Source organism: Platalea leucorodia (genome assembly GCF_965183815.1).
Source record: "Platalea leucorodia genome assembly, chromosome: 1".
Taxonomy (NCBI): domain Eukaryota; kingdom Metazoa; phylum Chordata; class Aves; order Pelecaniformes; family Threskiornithidae; genus Platalea; species Platalea leucorodia.
In genome coordinates this window covers 32,378,404-32,405,616 of record NC_138823.1, presented here as the reverse complement: position 1 = coordinate 32,405,616, position 27,213 = coordinate 32,378,404, and the positions used below count along the sequence as shown (strand labels likewise).

General features: G+C 42.6%; 1 protein-coding gene across 4 annotated transcripts in view; it reads right to left on the bottom strand.

Moving 5' to 3' along the window:
• Positions 1-845: 845 nt before the first annotated feature.
• The window catches only part of LOC309589039 (tumor protein D52-like), a gene marked incomplete at its 5' end in the record, with an annotated part of 42,491 nt that continues 16,123 nt past the window's right edge, over positions 846-27,213 (bottom strand). Inside the window, 8 exons of one of the 4 annotated variants that reach the window (XM_082308890.1) lie at positions 846-2,255; positions 3,374-3,422; positions 4,818-4,859; positions 9,268-9,294; positions 10,344-10,445; positions 11,331-11,479; positions 13,201-13,316; positions 18,366-18,516. In XM_082308890.1, the coding sequence (XP_082165016.1) occupies positions 2,139-2,255; positions 3,374-3,422; positions 4,818-4,859; positions 9,268-9,294; positions 10,344-10,445; positions 11,331-11,479; positions 13,201-13,316; positions 18,366-18,489 (726 nt within the window). In that variant the 3' untranslated portion in view covers positions 846-2,138. Of the gene's footprint in view, positions 2,274-3,373; positions 3,423-4,817; positions 4,860-9,267; positions 9,295-10,343; positions 10,446-11,330; positions 11,480-13,200; positions 13,317-18,365; positions 18,517-27,213 lie in introns of those variants that run through there. The other 3 variants (XM_082308887.1, XM_082308888.1, XM_082308889.1) reach the window with 3 other exon arrangements.

The following is a 27,213-nucleotide window of genomic DNA, read 5'->3' as shown; positions in this document are numbered from 1 at the left end:
GACCGGGGCGGCTTGCGGGGCTACGGGGACAGCGCAGGGAGAGCCGCTCCGTCCCGGGCGGTAGCCGCCCGGCGAAGGGGCGAGCAGCCATCGGCAGGGCGGGCTCGGCCGAGGAGCCGGTCGGGAGGCCGGGAGCAGAGGCGGCGGCAGCCCTGCCTCGGGGCCGAGGAGGGAGGCGGCGGCTGCGGCGTGAGCCCCCGCACGCTGAAAGCGAAGCTTAAATGGCAGCAGCCGCCCCAGGCTCCTTGCACCCGAGGGGCGGGCGCAGGCAGGGGAAGAGGCAGCTGCAAAGCTGGGTGTAGTATCATCTCACAGAGCCAACGATGCAGCCACTTGGCCTTAAAAAAAAAAAAAAATAATCTTCCTTCATAACCCAGCCCACCTCTGGACTAGATGACCCTTCTGTTCATCAGCATGATAGATAAGAACCCGTGCAACCAGGACGGTGTGGCAGAAGGACCTGCCCTGGCTGGTGGTGACCCTACAGAGGTCACCCTCCCGCCGTCATTCAGTTCTCCCTTTCCTTGTTAGGGTGTAGCCATCAGGCTGAGGGTACGGCTCAACCTGCTTGATCACAGCAGTGTAGAAAGCAACCTAGGCACAGTCTTCTCCAGAAATGCCAAGCTCATCCATGCAGATTCCCTCCAGTACAGCAGTATATCTCAGCACTACTTTAAAACTACTTTGAAGGACTGTTTCAATTAGAAATAAAAATTTCTTACTTTATATATAATCCTCCATATTCACAGGACAATGCGTTCCTCACATACAGGTTTTTATTAAGCTTCTCACATGTAATTAAGCACATATACTACATCTGACATGCTAACAAGGTTGTCAGGAGCCAGCTTTTTTTTTCCTCCAGACATCTGGGGCAGTTGAAGTTTCATGGATTTCACACAAATGTTTCAAAACTTGTTTCCAGTTCTAAGCGTGGTGATAAAACACTTGCCAAAAGTTCTAACCATACCAACACCACGTGCCAGAAACATACAAAATACAAGAAATTTGAGGAGTACATCAGATAAAGCAACATGTAGGAGAAGACACCTTGTAAGAGAGCTATGCTGCGGTACGACACTGTGCACCTCTCAAAACAGATTTCTGGGGTCTTAAACGGGAACAAGGGTGCTACTGGTGCAGGCCTTTAACACGGGAATAAAAAAAATAAGACAGTGTAGCAGATGTTTTCGATGGTTAGCCTACAAGGGAAACAACGTTAGCATTTGAGAGCAGTTCTCTTGATGCCTAAAAAAGAACCACTTTTGTGCACAGGCTTATTCTTACAGTCCCGTGCTTTGTTAGTGTAAATGTGACACCACCATGTGTGAATCTAGATGAATCTATTCACGACTGATCAGAAGTTCAGAAAAGTGTATCTTACCACATTAACATCATGTACAAAACACAAGACTGAAAACGTTAATGTAACTGAACCAAACGAGCACTACTAGGCATCTTCTTTCCATCTGCCATGGTCAGAAGTTTCCCAGGTGGATAACCCACAGACAAATCAGTAAGTTTTCGATGTTACGTATTACCCTATCCGCATCTGTTGCATGAGGAACACACTTGTAAGACAGTACGTTCCTACCCATGTGTAATCCTGCTATGAATAACTTGTTCGAAGCCTGTTGAAGCAGAAGTCCTTTCTTTAGCTGGGAGCAATCCTCCTAGTCTGGTGTCTCGTGCAGGCAACACTTAACTGAAATAATCGCAAGGGAGTGAAGTAACAAGCTTCAGTCTGGCAGCACCAGTAGATTCATAACGATTAAGTTGAGCAGTAGGTACAGATTCAAAAGAAATTATGTATCCACAGTGTATGTACAGTATAATTAACTTCTCAAAAGAGGTTTTTTTCATTGCTATATTTTAAAGGTTGCCTTCAAATTACAGATAAGTCCTTTAAATGCTTGAAAGGCGTAAAAATTCCCCTTCTCACACAAAACCCCAAACAATGTATTTTAGTTTCAAAAATATTTTGAACCCACGAACAAGCTTGGTATCAGTTAATCTGGTAAAATAACTACGTGCTAAATAAAAGCACATCTGGTGGAAAGAGCGCAAAGAATGTTACAAGTGTGCTTAGTTTTTGCTTGCAGCATCTGGCAGTGGGTAGCAGGACAGAGGCAGGAATCTCAGTGGGTCTCCTCCTGTGTCTGTTCTGCAATCGTTTCTGTGGCACTGGCATTGGCAGCAGAGTTGAGAACTTCTCCGAAGTCTCCCCCGGCGGGTTTGCTTCCTCCAACTTTAGACTAGAACACAGACAGAGCCTCAACATAAAATTGCAGTTATTTGGCATGCCAAACATGGTTAATTGGATAAAACCCAGTACCTCTGCATGAAAACGTTTAATAACTCTTTTCAGCAGAGCAGCTTTTCCAGGACTGGGCTAACCTCCACAATACTCTAAAGACAAGTCTTTAAGTGTCACGCAGAAAACAATCACCAGCAGCAGATGAACATAGCAGTCTCCCTTTGACTTCAAGATGCACAAAGCATGAAGCAGCCCTGATTCCAGGGTGTCTGAGGGTCGACACACCCTCAGTTAAAAATGGATACAGGTATGCAGCCTTTCAAACCGTTTAGGCTTTGAAAGATGCAGAGTTAAAACTCGCTTCTGTATTATTGCTCAAGAAGGAACCTTGAACAGTTTCCAGTCTCAGCAGCAGTTCTGGAGATCTTCAGTGGAGCATAGCAACTACTTTACTGTCTCCAAGTAATGTGTTTGCCTTTTCACTTCCCTCCACCCCTGTGGGATGGCAGGATTGTTAATGCCAGTTAGTTTGCTAGGGAATGCCTAGTTCCCCATGCTATCGCTTGCATGCTTCTCATCCAACCCAGTGTGCCCCCAAGAACAGTTCCAGTAACTGGTTCCAGTTACATATATTAGTTATTTTTACAGTGTTTTTTTACCTGGAGAAGCTATTAATGGTTGCTTCTGGCACTTGAGGCTTTTGTGAGTAAATTTTAAATTAAGGTACACAGACCTTGCGTATTTTATGCCAGAAATAAGAGAAACATCCCAAGCTATACTCCTGTGTAAGATACTAGTCCTTAGGAAAGCATGGAAATAAAAGCCTAGAGCATTTTGGATACATAACACTAGGTATGTCATACTAGCAGTTTCTGCAGGTTAGCTAGCTGTTAGTCCTTCTAGTTAAAAGCATCCTCCTGTAGGAGGTGCAGGAAGCCTATTTTTTATTCTCAAATCATTAGGCAGAGAAACCATTTCCACAGTACTTAAAAAGATGTGCATCTAAGCACCTTCAACAGTTTACCAATAACTAAAAAACAGGCTACCCAGAGTCCGCTTAGTCTTTTCTCCACATCCACAGCTCCACAATCACCAAGGTGTTTTAGTAATGCTTACCTTTAAGTTTTCAACTTTTTCCTCAAAGGATTTGAAAGTAGGCGAATTTCTAGGAAAATAAAAAAAAGGAACCACAGAATTAAAAAACATATCTGGTTAGTCTATAAATATCAGAAAACAAGCAGGCAGTTGCTTTTTCCAATGTCAACATGAGTTTTGTTTGTTTGGGACCCTTTCCGTGTTTTAAGGGTAGCCTGAAAATTGTTTAGGTCTGGATCTCCCCATCTACTACAAAACTAAAATTCAAACACACTCAAGTTGCAGCTCATTTGTATCTTTGGCAACTAAGCATTGCCTGGCTCAACAACAGGATCTTTCATCACACATGGAAGGGAGAACTAGCAAGTATTTTAGGTTTAGCTTATTATTCCCAGTGATTTCAAACAGGTTTCTGGCTTAAAGGATTTGTTCAGAAAAGCTTAATCATCACTTCTGGTTAGCCTAGTAAATTATTGCTGAAGAAAGCTTGTCATCAGAATTTTTTCACTTGCTATAGGAAAACTAGTTTAATTTAATAGGGTATGTGTTCAATTAACAAAACACAGTTCGCAGTGGCATTTTCTGCTAACATATTAATTTAAGGGAGACTCCCCCTTGCCTCTTAAGTGCTGGAGACAGCTGTGATTACAAATGGTAAGTTCTGCATATGAAGAGCAGGACAGCTTGGGATTTTCAATGCTGAGGGCCAGTGCATTATTTATTAGGGTCAGGAGAGTGGCTTAATGCTTCGACTAGCTGTCACTGCCATTTGCAAATTTGTGCAATAGCTTGTACACCTTTTCTGCCTTTATGCAGGATGGAAAATGCTTGCCTTCAGTGGACCAGGACTAAGGATTCATAGCAGACTGAAAAATAATTATTATATAAAGATGAAAGACAGGATGTTTTTTTCAAAAGAGGTCTTAAGCCTCCCTTCCCCCTTTGCTTGGTATTTGTGTAGGTCGCCCACACTTAGCAGCACTCTTTCATTTGGGAAAGCACACGGTGACATATATATTTCAAACCAGACTCTCTCAGGAGATGGAGGGACACAGTGCCAAGCAAGGGGAGAGAAAAGGCAAGCACTCCAAGTCAGCAAGAGACTTTTTGTGAAACCACAGTATTTTTTGCTCACTTTCATTGTCCTGAAACAGATGCCAAGCTATTGCCTTTTAAACTTGGGATCATTTAGTAGCATTACATTTCTAACAGACAAGGAAAAGTTGTTATAGTTCTCCAAACAGCAGGAAAGTGCACTTGATCACATTCCAGATGTGCAATAACCACCACCATTAAGCAGAATAAAATAAATTTTATCCTACATGTTAGTACAGGAAATCCATTACAAAAATGGGTGGGTTTTTTGGTTTTGTTTTAAATCTACGTTAGTTGACTTAAGTTCAGTTTGACTTGATTCCACACATGAAAACAAATAAACCCAACAGCTGGATTACGTATACTTTACCTCATAATAGGCATGCTAATTGAGTGTTGTATGGAGCGTATACTAAATGCCAGCATTAAGAAAAAAGAAAGCGAGAAGTTAGTTTAAGTGATAGACTGAGAAGAAATTGGCTTAGAGAGCTGACTTCTGGATACAATCTTTGGTAAATAGCCACACAGTCTTGTAGAACGCTTGGTTTTGCTTTCATAAATTGCTTAGCCATGCACACACGCACGCAACAGAGCAAAAGCTGCCACAGCTTTTTTCCTTTTTAGAAAAGATTCAAGTGCCATGCTTGTTAGTGCAAATTCTGCTTAGCTGCAACAGTCTGTCTACTCGTTAAGTTTCTCAAGCAATGAGAGACATGCTTCATTCACAGTTCCGTTGATATCAAGTAGAAAGTGAACACTCAAGAGTCTTATCAATCAACTAATCTTCCCACATTCAAAAAGGCTTCCATTTCAATTCGGTGTAAGACTTCCATACTCAACAATACAAATTATCTACTCATCAATATAGATTATCTAGCAAGAACAGTCACATCAATCTATATTCAAGGTCGGGTTTATGCTGGGGGCAGGGAGAAAGTCCTAGTGTCAACCCTGTTCTGAAATTTGTGGAGGATTTCTGTAACCTGCCAGTGTTGCTATACAGTTACCATTTGTTTAGTGACAACGCACACCTACTCCTAGGAGATGACTGGATTAAGGAGCTCCCAAATAACCTCAAGACCATCTGGAATCTAATTTAGTTCCATATTCTAGAAAAATCCCTGTTTACTCCTGATACAATTTACTTTTATATGATAAATGTTTCTTGTCAAATACCATAATAGTAAGTTAGAATAACTGATGATCACAGTTTTTCATAACTGTATTTGGAATGTCAAATTTTGACTGGGCTTTATGATGCCTTTCAAGAGAATACTTTCCAGGCAATTGCGGGGTAGGGCAGGCGGAGGGAGGAGGCAGGGACACCTCTCACATTCAATGCACCTCCAAAACTCCAGTTAGTATTTCAGCACAATGGAAGATACATTCACAGAAGGAAAAAGGCTCTGTGTTCATTGCAGGAGTTTTAAGAGATTCTTTCGGGAGGCTCATCAGTAGAATACAGTGATAGAAAAAACTACACATGTAATAAGTTCCCTTAAGGTTGGGATCCCTTAAGGCAGATGCACAACTGAAGGTTGTTTTATAGGTACAGTGTACTGGCAATCAGATATGTGAAGGGCAGATGCTGCCCTAACACACGTCAGTAATGTGTGGCCATATTTCATCCCTTTCCCCAACCCCATTTCTGCTGTGTTTCATCTTCACGGATGGTTTGGCTTCCACAAGCTTGTCCAGAGCACATAGAAGCTGATTGTCTTCTGGAGTGTAATTTATATCCCTCGCTCTGTGATGTGGATTACTACAAGTTCTGGTCTTGCTATATGCCAAGTTTTAGTACAGAACTAGGCTGATACTAACTGGTTCTCTTTGTCCAGTCGTGCTCGGCCACTTCCCCTCACACTGCAGAAGTGCTTCCCTGCAAGAAGTTTAAGGCTAAAGAGGGTGAAAGTTACCTTCTTTTCCCCATATACATTTACAATCTGTAGACCTGCTCACACTGAAAAGCAGTAACCTATGGTGCATTGCAGATCTTTTAACAGGTGCCTAGGGAAGTTTAGTTTAATCTCAGAGAGATCATTTAATGGAAGAACTATTTGTACATTCGTGAAGGATTTACTTGCCATCGTACAATACATGTACATATACTCGGTATCCATTTTGTAAATTGTCACCATAAGATAGTATATACTTTTATGACAGAATGATCTGGTTTGCAAGAGAACTGGATTAGACAAGTGCATTGATCTTTAACATCCAATCTCCTGGTCTTCAAGTAGTGCAAAGAAGCACGATTAAGCCTTGAAAAGCTTTACAGAGAAGAGAACCTGTATTTCTTTTCACAAATGACAGAATGCCACATCAAAGCACTCACTCAACTAGGCCATCAAATTAGGTGGTTTGAAGAAGAGAAGCCTTTTTTACAATGCTCACAATCAAACCCCTACCTTAAAAAAAAAAAAAAAAAAAAGCAAAAACAAACACCACGAAAGAGGCACAATAAGTTGCTCTCCAGCCTTCCACATATTTTGTATTGCATTAAAAGCTTTTTATCCTTTACACGATTGTTTTTATAGCTACTACATTGCCTCACATTTTGAAAACGCACAAGGAGGTATGCCGGAGTCCCTGCCTGGAAAACACAGGCCTAAGAGTGCATAAACACTAGTTATTTGCTTTTGTTAATAGTTAGGTTTCCAGCTGATAAATGATGATCCATGATCATATCAGATTTCCAAAGCAAGCAAAGAAAGTTATTCTGCAATCTCAGAACAGGGCAAAGATGAGGACTTCTGCTCCCTAATATGGATGCAGTGCAAGAGGAGCTAAGTGCAAAGTCATGACTGCTCAGGAAGTTTGCCCAGGGTTACCTCTTGGTACTACTGCTGTTTTGCACGTAATACTGATGCTGCCTACACAAGGATGGCAAGCTCATCACAAGTTCAAGATGTTCTTATAAAGGAGAAAAAAGGCATTAAGATAAACCCAAGAAGGAACAGAGTTCATTTTCAGTGTAACAAAAAGCAGAAGAAACAAACACAAAAAGGAAGCAATAATGCACTGACTTCGCACTACCAGTCCTCTCTCTTCCTCTCTGTTTCAGTACTTTCCAAGTTCACAGCTCCACCAGCTGCCTTACTCCCTTTTGCCACTCCCTCCAAAATCACTTTGCAGTGCAAGCATGAAGACCTGCATGTGATGTTTGCTGCATGGAACACGTGGAAATAGTCCAACGCAGCAGAAATCATGCCATTACAGCTGAGACGTCCCTAAGCTAAAATAAGCAGCCACATAGGAGTTTAAGAATAAAAATGCACCTGCATATTCAGTATTTGTTCAAGTAAGTATCAGGCCCATCAATTCTCATTGCCAGGAAAGAACTTGGGTATCTAGAACTTTCTCAAGTTCAGACTTGTGTAGCCTTAAAAGTATACACCACTTGAGTAGTCACATAACCCTGCGACCTGGTTGAATCCCAGATGAACTTCGTCCCCGTGAAAGCAAAAAACTGAAAGGTTTTTAATCTTCTGTTTAAGTGCAGCTAAGATCTTGAACAGCACTAATTCTTCCCACTTTTTTTTTTTTTTTAACCCCAGCTGCTCCTGAATTTATAGCCATACCTTGAATTTCCATTGCCGTGATTCTCACCAAGACACACACCAACAGTGTGGACTCCTCTGGCCCCATTACATTCCCTCCCAGTGGCCCAGTTTCTGACAGAGAGTACTCAACACTTACCTAGCCACTGACTTGAGTAATTAGGACACTCTTCTTAAAGGAGGTACTAAATTCCTGAAGCCAGAGAGCGAGCTACAAGTCTGTGCTTGTCCTTGTCAAATGCAATAGTCTAATACTAGTAAGGGAACACCATAGCCTTAAGGAAGAAAGGTGAACCGGGGGGCTACGTGAGTAGCAGAGCTCTGCATCCAAAAGGTATAGAGACATCTTTCAGGCTCCCTTTGTCTTACTGATGCTAGAGGGAAGGTATTTCAGGCAGGTTGCTATTCTTATACTTGAGCAAACGGAGCTCACTTCAGAGTCCGAGTTCTGACAGCGTCCCCTGCCGCTGCCCATCTCCTCCCCAGGCACTGCCCCTGGGGCTATCGCTCAGAGTCGGTATTCCAGGAGCCAGATCCCTACATCTTCATAGAGATCCTACTGCTGTCTTTAGCTGCTTAGTGGGAGAGCGCAGAAACGATGAAGCCAGACTCAGAGGTATGCATAGATGGGATGAGAGGCAATGGACAGAAGTTGCTACACAGGAATTTTAACTACTGAAAACACTGCATCTTTGCTCAGACTAGGCAGATAAAAGGCAAGGCAGACAAGGTAACTAAAATACTCAGTGTCTGGAGCTGCTAAAGTAATCAACTCAAAGATAAGGACCTTCACCGGACAAACTATGAACAGAGAATGCATAAACTATTTCACATTTAGACTCTAGTGATTAGAGTCAGAATGCTAAACAGCCATTGTAATAGACACAAAAAAGGGAAAATTTCTAGCCTGTCAAGGCACAAACACTGTACAAAGAGAAGGAGGAATTCTGCATGCCATTGACCTCAAAACCATAGTCTGTCTCTTTACAAAAAAACTTGCATTTTAACAGATTCCTTTCTTACAAGGAAGAAAGACTAATTTATTATTATGTATTCTTAAGATTTCATGTTCTGGGATAGTTACCAGGTGAACACGAAGAAACACCTTCCCTGACATTAAAAGAGCTTCAGTTTTACATCAACTAACACTGGAGAAAAAAAAAGAAGTTACCTTTTACAGACAAAACTTATTTAAAAATTTTAATGGAGACAGTCTGACTACATGCTTAGTTTCAGAAACAATTCTTGCGCCCACCTTACCTAAAGGAATGTGAAAATGCCTGTAGTCTGCACAATGCCAGAGTAAGCATTAAAGAGAGAAAGGAAGTTCTGATAAATCTGAAGAAAAATATGTAACTGTGTAGCTGCACCTCAAAGTGTTTTCTCACTAGACTTCAAAAAGCAAGAAAGAGGTTAATGGCAGCACTTTAAAACACAGGGCTGATTTTATTACGCTGCTTTCCCATGCAGCAATATTCTGTTAGAATGTGTGAATTTTTATTTGTCCAATAATTGAAAAATAAGTTTGATCCACTATCCACAACAAATTACAAGCAGAGATGAACAGTTGTATATATTCCAATAGTAAAAACTATATAATCAAACAAAGAATTGTAAGCTAAACATATGATTAGATTGACTCCAGGAAGTTTTGCATGCAGCTCACAATAGCGCTAAAAATGACCACCAAACTTACCTAATTTACATGAAGGGCTGTGTCATTTGACACAAAGTGAAAATAGGTTGTATGCCAATACTTCAGAATTAAAAAGTGCCAATAGTCTATTAAAAAGGTAATAAAATCAAGCCACTGCTATGAGGTAGAATAGCTTACAAAGAAATGAAACACACCTGAAAGGAATCCACACACGAGACAAAAAAAAAACCACCACAGAAAAGCCAACAACCAAACCAAACCACAAACAGTTAAAGACATCAGTTGTTTAAATGTAGTACTCGGCAAGCTGAGAAAGTCGGAGAACAGAACTGACGATGCTATGTGCACCACACAGAGGCAGGCAGAGATGCTGCCACCTGCAGTCCTACCAGAAAAATAAGAGTAGCAGTGAAAGTAACAGCACACATTGCTTCTCTTGCATATATAAAACACACCACGGAACTCTTCAGCATCACTGAGGACACACAAGCAGATTTTGCAGCAAGTCACTCAGCTCTCCTAAAATAGATTCTGAGGGTTCTTGGTAGATTAACTTTTAGAAGTCCTAGGTACGTTAACAGCATAAATTTATTTCAGTGGCTAACACCATACATTTATTTCAGTGATCACCTGCTTAAATAAAAAATGCAACTACTTGGGAAACGCTAAAGAAACCTACCTGACATCTTCAAACTTCTTGGTTATGACTGAACCAACAGATGAAAAAGCAGCAGAAGCCTTCTGACCAGCCTGAGACAGGGTTTCTGATGTTTTCTTGTACCTGTGTTCAAACAAAATTAAGTCTGTAGTTATTTTAATAGAACACATAAGGAACCTTTTAGTGTATGTAAATTTGTAGCAAACCCAGAGGTATGCTTCAACTTTGGGATCAAATGGACAAGCTACTTAAGAGATTATTTTGAGCCACTGCAGTCCCTTCTGCCTACAGCCTCTCTGCCACCTCAGACTTCAAATCAGGTTCACCAACATGCACCTACTACCCCACCCCCAGAACAGATGCTATCTGCTATGGGAGGACTTTAAAAAGAAAAGAAAAAAAAAAATCACTAACCAAAACCAAAAAACCCCAAGAAAACAACACCATGCACACACACTGAAAAAGAACAGAGGTCTATTTTTTGTGCCAAGCATCTAAAATCTTGTACCGAATGGTTTTGTCAATAAACATCACCATAAAAAGTTTCAGGTACATCCTTTTATATTCTGTGTAGTCACTAATTGCAGAAGGCAGTTCACTCTAGACCTTAAGCTAACAGTTGTGTTTGGCAAGAACATTAACTGTGACTTTGCACTCTTCCTGCATGAGCTCAGCTTACAGCCATTTTTCAGGCCGGAAAAGAAGGGTATTCTGTTGGACTTAGGACACGTTGGTATCTCAGTAATGGTATCTCAGATCTGTCAGACAAAAAGTGCGTTCAAATCGCCCATATTATGGTCAATCATTCTTATTTTGCATGAGATGATATGGCTAATAGTGGCCTTTAAAGAAATCTATGATGATTTATCCAGGTAAGTTTTAGCGCAACTTAACTTTGTGTTATCTACACTCATCTCATTTCACAAGAACAGAAGGTTTACACATGACACAAGAACTACATAGTTTTCACCTCAACAGCGGAGACAATCATCATGAACTGGTACATACGCTGTGGTTGATGTAACATCTTGCCAGCTTTTGGTAATGTTCTGCCTTAGTTCCTGTAGTGAGTTAATTCCCAGCTTTTTCTTAATTTCTGCTAGATGCTTCTCTTTGGCAGCTAGCACTTGTGAGAGCGTCTGGATTTCCTCTTCCACCTGTGGCAGCGGAGTTGATGAGAGGTAAGTTAACAAGCGATACAGCCAGCCATTTAACTATGTATTTATTAAAACATCTACTAAGCACGAGTAATGGGAGGGCTAACGCGTTTTTAACATTGCCTCACAGTTATTTCTAAATACTAAAAGGGAAATCCAACATAGTCTACAACAAGAGCTAATGAGAAAGTAATCTACCTGCAGCTAGCTCTGTTACTGGAATATGCACAAGGAAGTTGGCAACTAAAAGACTGTATAGTTAGAAATCATTACCTTTAGACAACATTAGCCTACATAAAGCTTGAAGATTAGTCAAACCTGGGACAATCGCCAAGCCTGTATTCTCCTTCCACGTCAGAAGAGATACCAATGTATGACCAGTAGCAGGAAGCTCAGAGCATGTCTGATCCATACACAAGTTTTGTCTCCTTGCTTGAACAAAAAGGTTCTTTCATGGCTTAAGCCAGCAACTGCAGGCTGTATCCAGCCACAGGAGTGCCTTCCCCAGAGCGGGGATGGAAATGGTGGCAGACTGAGCAGTTAAAAAAAAAAAAAAAAAAACAAAAACCCACAACCAAAAAAAAACCCAAACCAAAAACCACCAAAAAACCACAACAACAAAAACACAGCACCTTTTCAGCAACTAGAAAACTGTATTGTTTTTATACTTCCTTCTTTATACAGATGGTCACTTCAGCCTTTCACAGAAGCACGACGAGATCATGATCAGAGATGTCAAAACAGTTTTACAATGCCATTCTGTGGGCTAGATAGATGTGACGGAGGCGCTAAGGCCATACATACAAAGGCGAAGACATATATCCAACCCTACTTCCTCATCCAGCCTGGACCACCCTACTTCAGAGTATCAGGCTGCCCACGCATTTAAGCTCCTTTGAGGAAATACCAATATCTTCAATGCACCTTTGTTTTGGATACCTGTCCGAAGTCCAGCGTGACGTACCCTAGCAGGACCAGATTTCCCTCACCATCTTCAGCTAATTGTTTGACATGAAATAATACTCAGGACTACCAAACCCAAGACTGCATTCAAAGTGCTTATTTCACAGCTAACCTTCATTTGCCAACCTTAGATTTAAGTTAATGTCTTTTATTAGGGTCCTAAAGTCATGTAGAGCTACAAAAGAAAAAAGACTGGTGACTCAATAAAGCTTGACTTTAACAACTTTTGAAATGTACGTATCAAGCTTGAATATTTGACTGTCCTTCGAAGAGTGCTACTTAAACTTGCTCTTAAAAAATTTCTGCTACCTGAACTATGGACAAGAATAGTTATATGCTTAGACATTAGCAAAACAGTGTCTACACTCATATTACTACGAAGCATCCTTCATGAAAACAACAGCTTTAGTTACTCCACGCCAGTTGAGACAATACTTGGTTTTGGCTTCCAACTGTGTTCTCTTTGACAGCTTATTTACCCCCTTTCTCACTTGAGGAAAAAAGGGTTAGGCATTTACGCATCCTGGTTTAAGATGTGTACACTCAGCACTTCTAGTTTAATTCCTCCTAGCTAGAACTGGCTGTTCTTTTCTCCTTGACACCTTCCCTTTCCCTCCCCGCAATACACAGGAGTGCCGTACCCGGCTTTAGACACTCAGAGAATAAATATGCAAAGCATTAACTGTACATTCAAAGACAGCATTATCCCAGATTTTCATTCTCAAAACCAGTTTAAGAGTTATTTGCAAGAGATTTACCTTAGCAAGCTCTTTTCTTAGCTCATCCTGTTCTTCTTCTGAGAGCGTTTCTGCCATACCAACTGTAGCAGCAGCATCCTCTCCAACCTCAGGTATAGAGTCACTTCTCAGCAGCCCTTGAGGTGAATAAAACATTAAAAGTCAGACATCTGCCACGTGTCTGCCAGACAGCAGCTGATGTTAACATACAGCCTTTTTGTGCTAGTGCACAAGGAAAACTGATGAGAGGACACCGAAGTCATGCTCCCCGAGTACTACAGCGTACAGGAAACCAGAGGTATTTTACTGGCTGTTTCGTTCTATCAGGTATTAAAGCTCAATATAATTGCAACTGCTGCTATAATAGGAGACTGGAAACACGTTGAGAACAGCACATCCCACTACTCAGAGAAACCAAGGCACAGAACGCCACGTCCCAAGCAGCGGTTCCTACACCACCTCTGCCCAGGAGCCCACGCGCTCTCTGCTGGCTCTCACTCACGCGGCACAGAAACTCGGGAAGCGCTGGAGGTGCTCAAGAGCGGTGCAGAGGCTCCCTCCCTCACTGCTCTCTGAATCAGATTAAAAAATGCCCATTCTCAGCACAGTGGGAGCAGTCGTGGCAACAAGCGAGCTCAGCAACAGCGGAGAAAAGGGTTGCACTGCAAGTACGAACTCTTCCCCCGTACCCTGCTCAACCGCTCTGCCCCTAGTAATTGGGACCACTGTGGCTAGAAAGTCGCAGATATGGAACTAGAAGTAAGCTGACGTTTTCCACCTGGATGGTAAGACAGATGAGAAGCCCGAAGAAGGAGGAGGGGCACAAAAGGCCGTCACTTCAAACAAAGCGGTGGAGTGCCAAGAAGGGACTGATAAGGATGCGCATCCACTCACACTGCTGCCTCTTCCCCTTCCAAATCCAGAAACCAAAACTCTGCCAAACTCCTCTGTATGAATCCCAAACATCCCTATGGTCTTCCTCAACTTTTGCCTTCACAGCTTCAAGGAAAGGAAGGAGAACGATTTTATTTGTGTTACTATGATGTGCTCACTTTAAAGATTCATATATTCTTAGTCCTTAGTGCTTGCAGTAAGATCACTTTAAACACCTTTTAATGCAACAAACAGATTTTCCAGCAAAAGATTTCCCACTTTGAACCTTTGTAGCTGATACTTAAACATACCAGTTTGCCAGAGTTAAGGAATCCTGTTCTAATTTGCCAAGAGACCAGTTTGCAGAGAGACTGCATGCTGGAATGGTTGTGGATTCCCGGAACTAAATCTCTATTCGAGAGATAAAATAGCTTTATAGATAGTAAAAAAGAAATAAGAATCTTAAAATAGAAGAAAAAAACAGGAGGATTGTTTCTTTGTAAGGAGAGAGGGTGACTGTTTACCTATGTATATATGTGTGTGTGTGTATATATGTATATAAATATATAATTCAGACAAGTTGAGGACATATTAAGTAATGTTCCCTTATAGTCACTATAGTAATTAACCAGATAAAATTCCATCCTCATTTCAGCAGCTTCTGATGGCACTCCATACTGCCATTTGGTCTGGGAATCCAAAAACTCATTAATGTGCAATGAGACCACCACTATGATTTCATTGTGAGGCTTGATATCAAATAGCTACATCACATTCAACTGAAAAGTCAGGGAAAAAAAGATTCTGCAGGTCTGTAATTAGTTGTAGGTATTGTATGAAACATGCTCCTAGCAGCTGTAAAGCCTAAGAAAAGAAGAGGCCTTGCTCTTGATCAGGTTACTGAACTCAGGTAAAGCTTGATTCCACAAATTCTTTCCAAAACAGTTATGTTTTCTGCCTGTACTTGTGTCCAGAACACTCGTCCTCTAGAAGCACACTGCTACATGAGCAGAACATTTGTAAATGGCAAGTTAACCACGGAGTACACTGAGAAGGAAGCATACAGAAAGCAACTGAAACCTCATTCTGCATTTATTTATGAAATCTATACCACATTTTTTTCCAGAGGTTTACGTCTGTCTTCTACACAAACATAATATAGTTCCTAGAGGTTTCCCAATACACTATATTCCGGCAGAAAAAAAGTTCGAGTCTAATGCCCAAATCAAAGCACAGCACTGCAGCACCAAAAAAAAAAGGATTACAGCTCATGTCTCAATCAGATCATTTTGGGTTTATACATCAACAGGTTTCCTTTTCTTAACATCAATCAGTCAAGAATGCCATACTTTTTTGTCAAATTGCTATTTATCCTATTCATTACATATGCCTGTACTGAAGAAAACCTAACAATTTAAACTGCATTTTCCCCCTGACACTCCACAACCCCCAGTGCACAGGCCTCCGACTCCTGACCTTCAGGGACTACAGAGCTTGCCATTGCAAAAGCCATTTCAGAAAGTTTGCGAGTACCAAAGACCAGGCAGACTCCAAGAGCATTAGTACATCCAGCTGAAAGTCTGTTCAATCTGGTTATGAAGAGTCATCTGGATTATCTCACCAAAAATAGATCAAGCGAATCCAGCAGTAGGAAAACATGCTGGATTGTCTCCCGCAGCAACAGCTTCTGGTTTAGGAATGTACCTTCTCTTTGGAAAACTAGTGTATTAAGGGAGTTTGTGCTGCTTGTTGCCTACATGGAACTTAAGACACAAGGCTAAGAAGCAAGGGAATTATCTCTCCTGCCCTTCCCACTTCTGGATCTTTCAGGAAGACATCACTGCTCCTCAGAGTGCTCCATCCCTCGCCCTGCACATCCAACCATGCCTTCCTCCCCTCGCCTTCTGCCCCCCTCCCATTTATTACTTTTTCTATAGCTCCATTTGAAGTGTGCAAACACCATTAGTCTTTATTCTGGCACCTCCCCTCTCCTCCCATTCCTGATCACCCCTCTGCTCGCTGTGCTCCCATTCCTCGGTTCACTTCAATATTTGAAGGACACAGGGTTCATCTGTGCTATGGGAAGGCTGTGCAAGGCAGCATGACGAAGAAGCAGTTGTCTACACAGATAACAACCCACAGACCTCTACAATGGCGTGGCTACAACCCAAACATACCCCATAAACTAGGGCTGACAGACAGTAAGATCCTGGCTTTGAGCAAGCTTCGTAAGGAAAGGCGCACAGCCCACCTTAGATATTTTTGTGGGGTTCGGGGCAAGAAACCAGGGAAATAGCAGTCAGCCAACGGATGGAAATACTTCGGCTCAATCTGTTATTAAGAGAGCATTTCTCACTTGGGGTCTTCTCTGTTCACCAGCAGAACTGTTTCATTAGTTCTCCTGCATCTTTAGAGTTGCAAAGGACTTAAAATTCAGTCGTTTGGTACTCTGATTGCTATAACCAAGCTTTGCTGAGCATTTCAGATCTCTCAAACTCTTAAACAGAGTAAAAATTCTGTTGGGGAAAAAAAATGGGAACTTTATCTAGTATTGGGAAAACTTACCTAGTTTTAAGGTCAGTTTTTAGGTGTCTGTATTTCTAAGATTAACATATCCCAGCAGGTTATTAGATCTACTTAAATGAACCAAATAAAGACATGAACAAGTTAGTTGATTACGTCTCCACAGATCACGGTCAGGGAAACAGGACTTAAATCCCTATTATTCTGCTGGGGTAGGCAAAGCATTAGGGTCATTCTGTTTACACTCAGGTTTTCTGGTTTGCTTTGGTTGGTTTCAACCCAAGTTCGTGCTCTATTTTGACCAGAAGTTCCTACCTCTTTCTGGCCTGAATTCAGAGATTAGCAGTGAACATTAGCAGTTTAAGGAAGCACTGGTCATTTCAGATGAGCAGCCTTTGGGGTGGGGGAGGGTGAGCCTTCACAAAGCTTTATCTTTAGCCAGGCATATTCTGTGTCAGACACTCGGAGTGAGCATTTCGGCTATCACTATAGAGTTGGCAAAGCTAAAGAAAAAAGGCGCTTGTTAGACTTCAGGAGAACAAGATGTTACACGATTATAAAATCACTCCAACATTTGAGTAATGTACAGTGCTACAGAGGATATTTATTTTGCAATATCTAAGAAAGATCAAATTTAAGTGCTTCCCATTTATCTCAGTAGAAAAGCCAAAGCGAGACATATTTCTTCAACTCGGGGAAGAAAGTTCTTGGGCTTCTCCCAAACACTAATCATATATTCATTCAAAGTGAATGAAAAAGGAAAAAAAAAGGCCAGCAGAGGTTGGTGCTCACAGTGATGCCTCACCACCACATACAAAGGACTGCTCCCCCCCCGTTTAGAAGAGGTGGGAGATGCAGTAATTGCAGAAAGCTGACCACCATTCCCCAGAGGCCCCGTGCTCATCGAGTTCACAGAGGGGTTTGTTTTAGTTTACACAGAGGTTTCCCCAAGGGATACAGGTTTCTAAAATTTTTAAAGAACGAGCCCATCAAAAGAAACAGTCAAGACCTTTGTAACGTTGATTTGCTTTGTCACACCTGAAGTAGGGCTAAGCTTTCTGTATTTTTAATTACTCTGGAAGATCACGTCTGGCAGCAGGGAGTGGAAAGGAAAGGTGGTAAAACCACACTAGGACGTGTTGGGAGGCACGGCTCTCAGTGTTCTGTACAACAGGCTACCAGCTAGAAACTAGTAGGGTTAAGCACTAGACAGATGCCACTGCAGCACAGCACGCAACAGCCGCTTCCTCGGGGGAGCGCAAGCACAGGTAGTATCTGCAGGTGTAAGATTTACAGCATTTTAAATGCTAAGTGGAACAGAGTAAAGGTTTTGGAGGGCATTTTCGTTAATCAGTGATATTTTCAGTGCTAAGGCAAGAGCGGATGTGAGACTATCCAGAGCTCTGAAGTCATACTAAGTATGCAATTCCTACCTCCCCCCTCAAAAAGGTCGTAATCAAACTAGGCCAATTACTCCAATCTTGCAGAAGCTGCCCTTTTGTTCCTAATGTATTTTGCTCACTTCGTTTTCCCTCAAACCGCCTTTCTACTGAATTAAGAAATAACAAATAAGGTAAAGCTGGTAAATGCATAGCACATGAGATATTACCTGCATGACACACCAAAGCCAACAAACTACCGGAATTAACAGCAGGTCAACTTTTACCTTCATTTACACCTGCCTTTCAGCCAAATTTTATAAATTCTTAATTTGAGAAGTTCCTTTTTCCAGATATTAATCACTAAGCTTTCCATGTAGAGGTTTTGAAAAAGAAAGGGAAGGAAGTTACCAGACTTTGCCAGTGTAGGTGATCCGGGTGGAGAAAGGTTTATGCTAGGCGACAGGTAAAGATAGCTTCTGTTCACTCCAGCATTGAAATCGAAGGGCGATTTGTAATCCTCATACAGATCCATGCCAGAAAATTCAGAGTGCGCAGCCGTCCTCTTCTTCCACCGAAGCGTTCATCTTCGCTTTCTGGGGCAACTGGGACAGCAGGATTCAGAAACCCTGCGTTTCTTCACATGACACTCACTATACCTCCTCATAAAATTCAGCTCTTTTATGCCTCTGTTAGATTTGATAGAGCTGTCTAACAAGTGACTACTTAGCCACCCTGTAGCTGCTGCTGTTTACATGGCACAAAGTTAAGTTCCTGTAAATTTATAACTGGGGCTGGACTTAAACAGACCGTTCCTTTAACAAACATTCACAGCGCACTGTTTGTGGCTTCTGGAAGAGCCCTGGTCCTCTGCAGAACTGCATCAAGAATTTTCAATCATTTAAATAAAAAAAGGTCAGCTGACTGCAGCTACACCAGGATATCCTTAATCTTCTAGGACACAAAAGGATTACTAGCCATAATCTATCCTATATACCATCTGTGTAGGACTTTTTCCTCTGATTAATGGAAAATTCTGCGTGCATAACTATTTCTCCAGCTGCTTCCACCACTGTAATAACCAGCAGCCAGAACCCAGTCACTGCTGCCCAGGTATCACTGTAGAGTGAGCTCAGAATAGGAAAAGGCAGCACTCGTCTCTGAAGGCTATGCTATGAACACCACCTAGGTTTTTTAATGAACGTGCTAATGTGCATTATGATTTTTGCCTGTGAGGCTAAACATATCTATGTTTATGAGGGGGTATGAGGGGATTTTGTTGTTTTTAGGGTGTTTTTTGTTGGGTTTTTTGTTTGTTTGTGGGGTTTTTTTAAAAGATTATTGAAGTCCACTTCCCTACGTCCTTGGTGCTTCAGCCAGCGTCATTTAGAGCAGCCAGTTACGCCAGGAACCGGTAACGCTGGAATGCATTGTCCTGATGAAACCTGTTTATGTTTTGACACATATACCATAAAGAAAGATCAACTTACATAAGCCATCTGACTTCTTGCTGGGGGTACGAGGTTCAGCCCTGGGAAGCAGAAGTGCTTCTTACCTACAAAAGGCACACAGCACAGTTTTGCAGTGCTTCACTAATTTTTTTTTTTTTTTAACTTCCAAGGTCAGCTCCTTTCACTGAAAAAACAAGCTTGCTAGCAGCATGGATCACCTTTACAGCTGAGCAACAATTTCCTCCCAACCCCACACCTTCACCTGGGCTCTTCACTGAAGCCTGCACACAGACGAGCATAATGGACAGAAGTTAATCTTTTCCTCCACCGTAAGAGTGATGTTTTAAGACAGCCAATCAGAGACATTACGCCACCCTCCGCTCAAAGCTGCAGAAGTGAAGGAGCCTTGCAGCATACCCAAGTCAAGCCTGGGCAATGTATTCCCTGGGGATACAAGAAGAAAGTGTACCACTTCTGAAGTTTTAACTTCCCGTTTCCACTGCAGTCAGCAGGCCCAGGAACAGACCTTCCAGCTAATTAAAGAGCAGTTCCTTTAGGCTGCAGACCTACATTGGCTTCTGGTACAGACTGCCTGCAGGCTCATAACAATGAGTGCCAGAGTCTGAAACACAGGTCTCTTGCTATTTTCTGAACCCACTGAAAAGAAGAAAATATAATGCCCCTCCGCGTTTCCGACACGTGGCTGTAGCATCTGCCAGAAATACTGCAAAGTTCATCTGACAAAGGTCAAAGCTTTGGTCACAGATTCTAGTTAAAGCATCCAGAGGCAGCGGAGAACTGTAACATGGCTACAGTAATGATATACTCTCTATTAATCAAGCATGCTAATATGAATAGCTACCCATTCTGCTTTGAAGCCTTCCCTCATATAACTCAGCAAACAGGGACTACCTTCTGTACAAAAGGCTCAGGCAGTAGGTGTACTAACTGGATTAGGCAAAATGATAAGTTACCAGATGTGGCACACTGGAAGAGCTGGGGGTTTTCTACCATCACTCTCGTGACATAGAAAGAGACAGTGAAGGTGAAGCTACCCCCTAGGACTTTTTCCCAACCCCAAAGAATCATTCAATGTAAGACCAGTCAACGCTAGCAGGCTACAACAACTGAAAGTAGCTATTCTAGGAGAAGAAACCCCTTAGAAGACCTGTTCATCCCTGCTAACGATCAGGAATATAATTTCCTGGCCAAGGGCATTTACTGGAGTCAACACTTAACGTTCTTGTCATTTACAGGAAACTCCCTGCGTTCAGTTTTACCCCATACCATCCATTCAAAAAAATCCGGTACTCTTCCTGCATGACCATTGTACAAAAGTTGGTTTTATGTCCCTGGAGACATCTGGATTGCCAGTCTAAGACTGCTGACCTGGCCCGTCACTGCTACAGACAGAAGCACATATGGGTCAATCTCTCCAACACAGGAGGGACAAGGACAGGACATTGCCCACTGCTAGAACATACCTTTGGCTTACAGGGAAGGTTTGCTGAGTTACAAATCTGAGCCTCCACATGAGAGGCTGAATTCTGCTTTTGCCCTGGCTTATGCATAGCCTGAGCACGAGCCCAGAAGTCAACCAAGACAATCCTCTAGTTTTTAGAAATATTACTGTCCTAAGATCATTGCCAACAGAGGGACCACGCAAGCACTCCTTACTTCAAACTACCCTCTTTGCTCAGATTAATTGAGCTTATAATGGCTGTACAGCAGGGTTGCTATAGCACCTCCCAAACAAGCCCCCTGAACACACCGGCCTCCTGCTCTCTTACCTGCAGGAGTTCACAGGAGTGTCGCCCCCTGCTCATTCTCTGCTACAGATCCTACCCGGTGATGAAGGAAGCTGTCTCGCTGAACAAGCTTCTTACCCATCACCTAGGGAAGTTTGATGGTCTTCATCCTGAAGTACAAGCCAATCCAGCTGTAAGGAGAAAGGATTGCAGTCCACCCTTCCAAACCTGCTGTAAGATAACTTCTCAGCTACCTGTCATCCCTAACTCACCCACTGCAGGGAAGATAGGCACTCCCCTGCCAGCCATAACAGCCAGTTTATCCACTTCTTCCCCAGCAGTTCCTTAGCGCACCAAGGGATTCAGGGCAGCGCAAGGCAGTGCTCCCCCCATACTGCCTAAAGGCAGTCTGAAGAAGATAGGCCCTGCTAACTGTTAGTGTGGTGCATTTGGAGGAGGAATGAATCTCTCTCCAAGGGACTTTCCAAATTAAAGTGATGGCCCCAAGGAAACAAAGCAGGATGGGGGTGACAGACAGCAGCCACACAGAACCAAAAAGAAAGGTTTTGCTCTGCAGCGTGAAGCTTTTCGATGAATTTAGCAGCTCTCGACAGTCTGAACAAAGCTAGGCAATGGCAGGAATCAAGATTTCTCTACACTATGAAAACAGGCTCATTATGAGGCCTTTCTAAAGGGCCCTCCCATGACCAAAATATCCTGCTGCACGGCCTTCCTCCTCCTCACTCTTCACAGTAATTCAGAGCACGTGCAGCTGGCTCAAGGTGGAACCGAGGCTGTAGAGCCATACCCTGCTAGATGTACCCTGCCTTCCCAGTTCAAGACATATTTTTAGAGCCGAAGCTTAAGTTTAGACTTCTGTTACGTGGCTTAAGAGTAGTTATTGTGCGTGCTCAAGTATCTTTGTTTTTTGCCCTGCATAGCAAATTCAATTCTTACAGGTGTACCTTGGTTGTTACTGCAGGTATCAGCTGCAAGCCAGTATCTGAAGAGATCTTGAAGCCTAAGGACGCACCTGCTTCAGAGACAAGTAGCAGTGGGGTTTTGCTCACTATGCAAGAGATTAAAACTGAAGATTTTGCTGTTCCAGAACAAGTACTCATTTGCCCTTAACAACTCAGGATAGCTAAGAGGTTGGTACTTAAGTCATCTATGCAATTTTAGAAACTGGTGTTTGAGAGACTGGCACGAAGGTAGATAACTTCTGTCAAGGATGTGTGAACCAATTACTGAGAAGTTTAACTGAATGCCACAAAGTGGCTCAGGAAGGCTCGGCAAGTCTCAGCAAAGCATTACCATCACAACTCCTACCATTAATCATGTTGCAATCTCCTCTGTTAAGGTCAGGGAGCGTACTTAAAGCCTTCCCAGGTAACTCTTGAGCATCAGTCAGCACAGACTGTGCGCAACATGAATCATAAGGGAGGGAACTTAGTCCAGAACTAGAAAAGCTGTTAAATTTGAGCAAACGCTGTTAACCAGGTATTTGCCTGCCTAGTCTCAGACATTGTTCTTTCTTCAGATGCCACCTGCTACCCAGGTCTGCAGCTTCCACCTTAGCCCAAGGCTCTAGCAGCAATTTAAGTAAAGCAATATAGTAATAAAGCACTTCCACCTTGTTGGTAGCTAAGCAAGACCTTATGGTAGCCCTGCAGAGAAGCTGCTTTTCCCACATTTAGGTCTAGCAGAACAATAGTTTGTTTATACATGAAAAAGTTATATCCTTCTTTCCCTAAAGAAATCAAACCCAGCTCAAGTATGACTGAATACCATCTCTGGACTTTGAAGAAACTAAGCTATGTATTTAGTAGTGTTTCATACAGAGTTAAATTCAAAATGGAAAGGCTACCACTAACGCCTCGGGACTGGCAGAGGCTACCCTAGGACAAGATCCAAACAACCTTTGGATAAAGCTACCTAAATAACCAATCCACAAGATCTCTGCCTAATCAAATTAGAGTTCTGCTGCTACATAGGCACCTTCACCATCTTTGACGTCCTGCATTTGTGTCCTGTTTAAGCACAGCGATGCCAAACTTGTGCACCACAGCCCATACTTTTACCAAACCTACCATGACTCCAGCACTTAATTCAGAAAGCAAAAGAGGATGGGGGAAGATGAGGGGAAGAGTTTGTTGCCAAAGAGGGGGAAGAGGTGCTTGCTGTTTTGGAGGCATAGCAAAAACACTCAATCTCTTATTTCAAGGTTGGTTGTTAAGATTCAGCTGCCTGCTCAGCCTAAAGCTGGTTTGAATTTGCATCTTCTGCAGTCTGCTAAGAGGCAAGACTGACTGGAGGCCTTCCTGTAACTGTGGCTGGCGTAAATGCTTCCAGCCAGGTCTTCCCCCACCCCCATCTTTCCCAGGTAGATCCCAATCAGGCAGCAACAGTCAGGCTCCTGTCTCCAATCCAACTGAGTTTTATAGGGCATAAGCCATTTTAAGAGCTATAAAGCTCCTTAAGCATCTTAAGCCAATCTAGGTTCTGTAGCATCAATTTGATCTTCAAAGTCTTACAAGTTTACAGATGAATAAAGCCTTTCAGCACCTGATCCAAGGCCTTAAAACTGCATTAAGAGAAAAAGATGCCAAGAAGCAATAGGACACAAGCCCAAATGCTAAGCAAGCCTTAAATTAGCACATTTGTGCTCCTATTTCCATGTTGTGCTCTCTCCCTTCCCTTTAAGGGCAGATACCTCTTTCAGCCCCTGAGATTTGTGCATGACATGAATGGAGCTGCACAGCTATAGCAGCTGCTGAACAGTTCAAGTACAGGCTTCTGCAGCCCTGTTAGTAATGGTCAGCAGACTGTGGCTTAAAGGTTTAAGCATTTGCTGTCTTCTAGCAGAGTCCAACTCAACACCACTATATTAGTCTCATTACTTCAGCCTCCCCCCACATGCTTTCTCTGGACTAGCTCTCCCTGATGCAACGGCATTGTCCAGTATGGTTCTTTGTATAGAACTATCTTCTCCAGCATTTTCTCAAGACTAAATGCTGCCTTCACTTACTCATATTAAAAAAAAAAAACAAAAACAAACAAACACCAAACAAACAAAACCATCTTAGAATGATGGGTATTCTCCCAAGATGTGTCGCCCTGCACCACAAACGCTTCCAAGTGTTACAGTTCAGGATTACGGGGTTGCTAGTATCGCTCTTTTCTTAAACCAAAGTCTCAGCCCACAGCATTTCAGACAGCTGACGCATGTCTTAGCGAAGGCAGCAGTTCTCTTCTCTCCTCCTCCCAATCCAATTATAAACTCAGACTAATTTCCTGAGATCTTGTGAGGGAGTAGATCCACGCTCCAGCATATTTTGCTGCTAGACAAGCTGATACCACAGTAACACTCTTAACCTGTATGTATCAGACAGAAGTCTCTGTATTTGCACAGGTTCTCCGCTACCTTTTGAAGACATCTGCTCCAGCATTTACAAGAGTTACATTAGGCGGAAATCCATGACTTACGGCAAAGTTTTGTGTCTCAAACAGTGGTCAAAGCAGTCACATTTGTCAACTCTAGCAATACCAAGTGAAAAGCGTTTCCAACCTATGGGAAGAGTCCAGGCCAAAGGACGCAGTAGCCAGCACCCCAGAACTAGTGATCAGGTAGGGCATTGCATTGACTTTGGAGAAGTCAAGCCAAACTCTGCAAATACAAAGGAACATCTCCAAGTGAGACTAACAGAGCCAAAACACTGTCAAGTAGATTTTAGAGGACTGTATTTAGTTATTTGATTTCAGACACTTACCGCAGTTATGCTGCCATTCTCTAGAGGCTCTGATCTGTGGTAAGAGACTGAACCTGTCAAAAATGCTGGAGAAATAGTGCTGAGCTACAGCCAGATGACAGCTGGAAAAGATGAGGAAGAAAAGGCTGTAGTGCAGAACAGGATTGTTTTAAACAAAGTTTTAGTATGTAACCTTGCAATCTAATTAAAAGATTTACTTGAGTGAGTTTGATTGGAGCAACTCCCAGCCTCCCTCAGAAGGCAAGTCTGCTCTTTTGCACTCTTAAAGCAAACCTCCCTCTTTGAACACTGCACCCCAGAGCTTCCATTTCTGAAAAGCAGCTCCAGAAAAGCCTACCATTCCCACTCCACAATATCAGGTCCCACTATACTGAAGTTTCAAGAACAAAGCAGATTTGATTGATTACTTATTAGGCTGAATCACATACTGTGATATCTGAAAGGATAATCACCAAAAAAAAAAATGCAGTATCTCTAGTCGTAGCAATACCTTAATAATACCAGCAAACACTCTTCAATGCTTGAGGTACACACTAGCTCCCACCTCATCATTACCAAGTTCTTGCCTGGATTTGGTGTAGAACAGAATTTGCACCATTTACTATCAAGGACAGAAGTACAGAAGCACCTAAGCAACCAAGCAGTGCACAATTTCATGGAAGCACCAGGGTTTAGGGTAAGTACTTCACAAAATCCATCCTTCGAAATATTCAAAAGCCATCTGCACATGGTCTTGGGCAGCCAGCTCTAGGTGGCCCTGCTTGAGCAGGGGGCTTGGACCAGATAACCTCCAGACCTCGACCATTCTGTGATTAAGACAGTAGCTGTACAAAGTCACAAGCTGCTCACCCAGACCCTCCAAGGTCTGCAACCCTGGACAGACTGTCCAGGAACACGAGGCGTCCTGGTGCCCTGCCCTGGGGAAGTCTGTGGCCAGCCCCTCATCTTGTGAATTAGATTTGCAAATACCTACCTGCTGACAGAATAAAGTTCAATTTTCTCCCCTACTTTCTAAACTGAGGTATGGACAGAGACTTCACAGGAGACTTGGCACTTCCTCACATCTCCTCGGTGTACAGGAGCATTATGATGGCTGACAAACAAGGCAAGAGCATTTACAGTAGTAGAGACTGTTTTGATGTCAGTTAGGAGTCTGCAGGAAAAAGGCAGCTGACCAGTCCAGCTGGGCCAGATTCTGGGGAAAGAAAAAAGTCCTGTATTTGCATAAAAGGGACTGGCTTACATTTTGCTCACGAGTGAGCAAGCAGCTTCTTGGGCCTGACACGTGATTCCAGACCTTTAACACAGAAGAAGCTCCTGTGAAATATGTTTTAGAAAGCCAACCACTTCTCCCTGACCTCCCTTCCCCAGGAAGCAAGTGAATGTATGCTGCTTCAGCAGGAAGAATTCACTCTTGTATACAAAGAAAAGCTTGAAGTAGACAAATTAGCTATCAGGTCATTATGCTAAAGCTACATTATGCTCTGTTTATAGCAGCAGCCTCTCCTCCTCTTACCCTTTAATCTATAATTAAACAGAGCCCAGGAAAACTAGGCTGAAGTTAAGCCTTTGAATTCCCATCTCAGATTCCTCAATTTATTCTTCACCCACCCCAGTGCAGCTTCCTTTATGCCTCCAGCACCTTCCCTAGTCCTTGCTCTCAGGTTGTCCTAGCAAAGCTCCTCAGTCCACACAAAAGCCAGTACAAAAGCTTCCAAACACGTCAGTTCAGATAGAGATGTTAGCTCGCCTTTCAAAAGCACTGGGAGAGTCACTTCTGTGCTTGGGACATGGTAATTTTTAGCACTGTCATACAAGTTGCCCAGAAATAGTCAGAGCACAGTAATCTGCAGGTGGGCTCCCACAAAGGATGCACACGTAACACCAACTGGAGTGAAATTTGTTAGAAGCACTGCTAAGTTTACCATCAGAAGACAATAAGGTATGGAAAGCTCCATCTTGTCACAACAGCCTTCTCCTGTTGACATAATTCCACCCCAAACATCCCTAACACTAAGGAAGGAAACAGCTAGCTGGCTGTGCTCTCCTAAGATCCCACTCAATTTTGTAAATGCAGGCAGTGTTCAGATACATTCACCCCTGGCAACATCACCGCAGATTTGATGGGACTTAATGGAAGCATCATTTTGGCTTCTGTTGTTACACATACATGTGCTGCTCAATGGCAGCCTTCATATGGAAGCCTGGCAGCCAACCTTTTGCCAGGTTGTTTAGACACCTTACTTTTTTTTTTCCTGCCTAATACTTGATTGGGCTACCCTGCCCTCCT